The sequence below is a fragment of the Solanum lycopersicum genome, chromosome 4 (genome assembly GCF_036512215.1).
Source record: "Solanum lycopersicum chromosome 4, SLM_r2.1".
Lineage (NCBI taxonomy): Eukaryota > Viridiplantae > Streptophyta > Magnoliopsida > Solanales > Solanaceae > Solanum > Solanum lycopersicum.
This window is the reverse complement of record NC_090803.1, coordinates 62467041-62473194: the sequence shown is the minus strand read 5'-3', so window position 1 is coordinate 62473194 and position 6154 is coordinate 62467041. Positions and strand designations below refer to the sequence as shown.

The 6154-nt window shown below is 36.1% G+C and overlaps 1 protein-coding gene across 2 annotated transcripts; it reads left to right on the top strand.

Moving 5' to 3' along the window:
• Nucleotides 1–257: 257 nt before the first annotated feature.
• LOC101266817 (uncharacterized) lies at nt 258–5251 on the top strand. Of its 2 annotated transcripts, none has more exons than XM_004237903.5 (6): nt 258–658; nt 835–1107; nt 4200–4360; nt 4444–4549; nt 4636–4752; nt 4851–5251. In XM_004237903.5, the coding sequence occupies exons 1-6, from the start codon at nt 467–469 to the stop codon at nt 4986–4988; spliced, it is 987 nt and encodes a 328-aa protein (XP_004237951.2). In that variant the 5' UTR covers nt 258–466; the 3' UTR covers nt 4989–5251. The 2 variants fall into 2 exon arrangements, with proteins under 2 accessions (XP_004237951.2, XP_010320190.2); XM_010321888.4 differs by having other exon boundaries at nt 291–658; nt 4842–5251.
• The last annotated feature ends 903 nt before the right edge of the window (nt 5252–6154 follow it).

The following is a 6154-nucleotide window of genomic DNA, read 5'->3' as shown; positions in this document are numbered from 1 at the left end:
AAAATATTCATATACAAGTTAAAAGTGTAGCCGTGAACTAATTTTTTACAATTTATTAATTTTATAGCTTACAATAAAGAAAATTAAAAAGCTTATGAAATTAAGTTAGATCATAATCTATGACTTCATAAATGATATATGCCATTTTAAAAAAAATAGAAACAAAAATTTAACTAATAGCCTAAAAGAACCTTTGCATAAATCATCTTATTGAGTCCAACATTTAAATTCACAAACAAATCTTTAAGTTGTAACGGCTACATCTTCCACTTCCCAATTCGAAATTCACTATAAAGAAAAAAAAGATAAATATATAATTCAGACTCCAAAACCCCTCATTTCAGACCGCAACCGCTCTCACTTTGCAGAACTCTCCGATCACATTCCGGTAGCCGGGAAGATCGATTTTCAATTCCCATCGCCGGAATCATTTAATCGGAGTTTACGGTTTGTTTGAAGTTTCAAGATGGATCTTTCGCAAGAGACCGAAGATTACATTCGTGAATCGATTGAGTACTCTCTTGGTCTCCCTGTTTCGTCACAAACGCTTCAATTAAAGCTTCGAGCATCTGAAGAATCTTTTGTTCGTCTTCGGAATCAGTATCTTTCTCTACGAGCCAAATTGAAAGAGAAAGATGAAACGATTGAGCGCTCTAGGGTTTTTACCTTATACTCTCCTCTTTGATTTACTTCAATAAAAATACTGAGTGTTTGTTATAAATATTGATCTTCTTTTATTTATCGTTGTATATATAGAAAAGTTCATATGCCTATGTTAAGATTTTATTTGATTTTGTGCTTCTTCTCTTAATTGTTGATATTATTACTTGTTAGGCTGAGTCAAGTATGAATGCTTCGGCACTGAAAAGGTTTGTGGACGAAAATCAGAGGTTGGCGGTGGAGTGTTCGAATTTGTTGGCTCAGTGTAAGAGGTGGGAGAAAGAGTGCGCTTTGTATGATCATGACCGTGAGGCATTAATGGATTTTGGAAACGAGGCAGATGAGAGAGCAAAGGAAGCTGAGATTCGTGTTCATGACTTGGAGGAAGAGGTTCGAAAGTTATCTGAAGAATTGCATTTCTACAAGTGTCAATATGAGACCCAAGTGGTATGTAACTCCCCCCCTTTTTTTTCTCTTGGTTCCCTCCCATGTTTAACTTTATGTTTATTCAAGGTCATGTGGTTTTATGAATTGTTTATAGCATTTATCAGGCCAACATGGACGACTTCCTTTTAATTTTAAAATTTAATGTTGTTTTGAATGTACTAACTTAGGTCTCCAAATATTGTTTATTTGGATCAAAGTATTTACAAAATGATTCATCGCATGAAATTCGGAACCAACTAAGTATGAACAATAGTTGTGAAGAAACATTAGGGGAGGTTATATTACAATGTCCAGTATGAAATGGAGGTATGCATATGAAGTTCTATGTGATAACCTAGACTTAAAGGCAAATTCTATAGAGTGGTAGTTAGACCAACTATGTTGAATAGTGCGGAGTATTAAGCGGTTAAGAACTCTCACATCCAGAAGATGATGAGGATGTTGTGTTGGGTCCATACTGGAAGAGATAAAATTAAAAATGGGGATAGCTAAGACAAGTCGCAAGAAGTAACCTTGAGATGTTCAAGCATGTGATGAGGAGATGCACATATGTCTAGTATGGAGGTGTGAGAGATTGGTATGGATGGATTTAGGAGAGCGAGAGGTCGACTAATGAAGTATTGGGGAGAGGTCATTAGATAGGATATAATTAAAAATGGGGATACTAGAAGAGATATAATTAAAAATGGGGATAGCTAAGACAAGTCGCAAAAAGTAAGGTTGAGATGGTTCGAGCATGTGATAAGGAGATGCACGTATGCCCAGTTTGTAAGTGTGAGAGATTGGTATGGATGGATTTAGGAGAGGGAGAGGTAGACCAATGAAGTATTGAGGAGAGGTGATTAGATAGGATATGCCATAATGTAACTTATTCATGACATGACCTTAGATAGGAAGATGTGGAGGACATGACCTTAGACAGGAAGATGTGGAGGACACGAATTAGGGTAAAAGGCTACTAGGTAGGAGTGTGTCCATACTGGTAGGTAGGTGTGCTACTAGTAGTCGTAGGCCTACTCTTGTAGTTACTTGTTCTTCGATTTCTGCGATTATTTATTATTTATGTAGTTTCTTTTTAGTATTATTTTGTTGTAGTACTATTATGTTACTATCTATTGTCTATTGTACTTCCATTATGTCTTCTCCTAGACTTTTTTTGCCTTGTGCCGGAGTTCTATCAAAAACAACCTCTCTGCCTCACATCTGAGGTACACTCTAGACCCAACAATGTGGGACTACACTCTGTATGATGTTGTTGTCGTATGTCATACCATTATGTACGTAGGTATGTTATGAAGCACTCAATTAGTAAGTCTTGTCATCTTATAGAAATTATATTGCTTCTTCCAAGAAGCTAGTTTTCTCACTCATTTTCTGACAAACATTTTGCTAATTAGTGGATGCTCTCAACTTTTCGCCCAAAGGGTACTTCAAGATATGTTGTGGTAAAGTTTCTAAATTTGCATCCCAGAGTACTTTTAAGAGATTCAGTGTAAGCTGAATGCATTTACTTAAAATAGATGATAACAGATGAACGTTTGCTACAACATTAATTATCACATTATTTCATTAGGGTTTTGATATCTACTCAGGCATGAAAGAGGTTTTTCACCCAGGAAGCTTCATAGAGCTGTTTTATCTTGACATCATGAGGCTCACTGCGTTGTTGACTCCCCAATTTTTCAACCATGGGTTATGATGTGGTTAAATAACTCTGATGGTAGCGTACATTAAGCTAGAGGTCTCTTAAATCCTATGTTGTACCACCGTCTCCATTTTTTGGGTTTTAGGCTTAAGGTTTCCAATTTTTTGTACTTTCAGAATTAGGTATACGCACGATATTAATTGCCTTATTCTACTATGAGTGATGATGTGATTTATGTATGATGGTGACTTACAGTTTGTTTGAGGCCATTATTGACAACAATTTGTCCATTTATTCTTGAAGTAAAAGTTATGAAGTCAAAAGAATATCAATGGTATCAGTGTTTATTTAGGCCTCTTAGGTCTCTAAAACGTACTAGTGTCACACTTTTTTTTGCGATAAGATCTTCATTTTAGCATGCACACATGTCCTCTATGATGCTGGGAGTCTGGCAAGCAAATGCATTTTTATATTGCTTAAACTATTCCCAATTTTTCCTTAGGATCTTTGAAGTTGGTTCTGATGTGAGAACGTTTTCGACCCAAATGCCATACAGCTGTTGTATATGGGGATAATATGAAGGGTTTGACTTTGTTGATCGTCTCACTCTTTGACCATGAGTTATGATGTGTTGAAGTTCTTCAATGGTAGCGTTCGTAAGGCCAAGATCTCTCAAACTTTGTTTGTGTCAATGTCTCGTTGTTAGGATTTCAGACATATGATCAATGTTATGTGAATTCTCCCATGTCATTGTTGACCGGTGTTGACATGACAACATTGGCATGCCAGTGGAATTGTTGTTGTCTCTGTCCAGGTTACGATAGGGAGTAATTTTTGTTCTCCATTTCCTGTAACAGAATTGGGCTTTTTAGGCCCCTTTTCTATTACATATTCCTACAACTCTTTATTGGTCTTCTTCTTTTTGTTTTTGTTTGTACTAATATATATGTGTTAATGTAGAACAAACTAGATAATATTGTAGACATTTCAATCCTTATAAATAAAAATAGATACTTTAACTAACAAAAAATTATATTTGTTTTGACTCTCAAAAATTATATTATTTTGACTCTCAATGGCCTTCCTATAATTGGGATCCTAGATTTTATGTGATTTATGAATCTGACACCTAGATCCAGTGTCGGATACTGGTAGTGTAACATAATAACTGGTGACTGCTACGTGAATAGCTTCCTTTCTCTTTCCCAGGATTCAAGTTGTGCCTTTTCATGTGCAACGGCCATTCAGATAATTAGATCCTTCTTCTGAGGATATGCAATTAGCCCTCTGATTACTTGGAAACCTAACTAATTGGCTGCTTGGAAAATAACACGGTCAATATAGTCAGTCAATTAGTTAGTTACAGATCCTATTTGATACATCTCTAGATTGCTAGAAGTAGAATCTTTCTTCTTGAGGCTAACAATTAGATTACTCATTCTTGAAGGATGACACAGCCACAGATGATGCTTCGGTGGAACAGAATCTACTCGACAATTTGCTGGAAACTGTGATTGGTAGAGATGCTGCTGCATCGACAGCACATGCATTTCTGGAGGCAAATAGTGGTGTAGAAGTTTGTCAAAGGTTGTTGACGAAGTGGAAGCGGTGAGTTCAACTTCTGTTTCTCCAAATGTCTACAATTTTGTGTTTTGTTTTAATTTTTAGCTGAGTGCCTTTTGCTTTGATAGATTGAGGCCATCAACACAAAAGGTTATTGCTCTGGTTGCTGAGGTCAATACTCTGCAGAAAGACAAGGAACATTTGAGGACAAACCTCCATAAAGCAGAAGACGAGGTGAGTAGATTTAAAGAGAAAGAAAGTGTTTGATCTCCTGTCTGGCCTAGTAAACTAAGAAAAGATGGGTAACTTTGTGATTTTAGGTGAACGTATTGTTTGATCAAAACAATGTTTTGGATGAGGCCAATAAAAGGCTGATAAGGCTGTACCAGAAAGAGAAACACACACCTGGTTCTGGTGGAAAACCTTCTTCCGGCAAGGTAAGCTTATACGAGTTTCTTTTAGTCTGGTCTTTTGTTTCCTCTCTATATTACGCCCATAGCTTAAGTTTTGTTTAACCTTTAACTAGTGCTCGCAGGGGAACAAAAGGAAATCAAGCCCCAAGATAAGCAGTCCAGTGGAGGGAAAACTTGATTTCAGCGAGGTTGATTCTTCGAGGCAACCTTTATCACCCTTGCGAGAAAACTCACCTGAATATAGATTATGCAAGAAGTAGCAGGAGAAGCTCCTCCTTCCTGACCAGTTGCAATTTCTTTTGATCATTTTAGGCTATTCTTGCATTTTAAAAGTGTTGTTACGATTCTCGGTAACTGTAAAAAGTAACGTACTACATTCCATCTCTCCTATATAGCCTTGAAGAATTTGGTTGTTTTGCGTTCTTGTAAGGAAATTATTGTTAGTCTGCTACCATTGTATTGCTAGTGCATTATGGATATATATTTTGCTTGTGTTATATTGCAAAGTAGGGATTTTTGGTTACTGCTTCTTGCGACTGCTGCATGTGTTCTTGTGTTAAAAGTCAATGGACATGATTTGCCAGATCTTTCAATATCCATATATCCTTGTATCAGTGATGAATTTTTGCTCAAATTTCTACTGCCATGGCCCATGGGACTGACTACTGTGCAGCCTGCTTGTCAAATTGTTAGATGTATGGAACTGTGAAAATGGTTTTTTTTCAACAACAATTTTGTTCCAATTTTTTATTCCAAATTTATGTTTTGCATGGTTTTGATGGTGGTTGGTTGTTTTTGTTCTTAACAGAGACCTTTTCTTTTTACCTTCGTAGATGCTTTCACCTTTTTGCTCTCTTGGTGACTGAAGCTCAGAATTTTGAAGGTTGAAAATGAGGAATGTTTATCATTCGAGCAAGTTCCTTTTTCCAATTGAAGGAGAATCTTTCTTTATTTCTTTTGGATGAGAAACATGAGTTTCTTGAGTTTTGTTGTTAGAGAATTGGTCATATCTCAGAGCAAAATTATACGTGTGTAGATCCTTGACACACAGAGGAAGTTGGAACAAAAAAAAGGCATAGCTTGGGTTGGTGGTCATCACAAATGGTTTTTATTATTTGCAGGTTTCTTGTTGATCTTAGAAAAATAATGGTTCAATATAATAAAAACAAATTTAAATAGACAATCTGACTATATGAAAATCTTGATTGAAAATTTTCAAAGAATCACTCTTTTTCCGTGTAGTATTTTGGCGTTAATTTGATTAACGTTCCAGACACGTGCGTTGCACGTGTTCCCCAAGCTAAATTGCATGAAGTTGTTGTAACGATGTGTTTGTATGACCTCTTTGATATTAAAGATGAAGAAACCACAAATTTTGTGAAATAAACATAATTATATGTTAAATGGTGCGTACATTTTGATTTAG

What these genes read in the sequence shown, in the direction of transcription:
- LOC101266817 (XM_010321888.4), top strand. Translation starts at nt 467, where the DNA reads ATGGATCTTTCGCAAGAGACCGAAGATTACATTCGTGAATCGATTGAG. An exon ending in GTCAATATGAGACCCAAGTG is followed by an intron (nt 1,108 to 4,199) that starts GTATGTAACTCC and finishes TCATTCTTGAAG; the next exon opens with GATGACACAGCCACAGATGA. An exon ending in GAAAACCTTCTTCCGGCAAG is followed by an intron (nt 4,753 to 4,841) that starts GTAAGCTTATAC and finishes ACCTTTAACTAG; the next exon opens with TGCTCGCAGGGGAACAAAAG.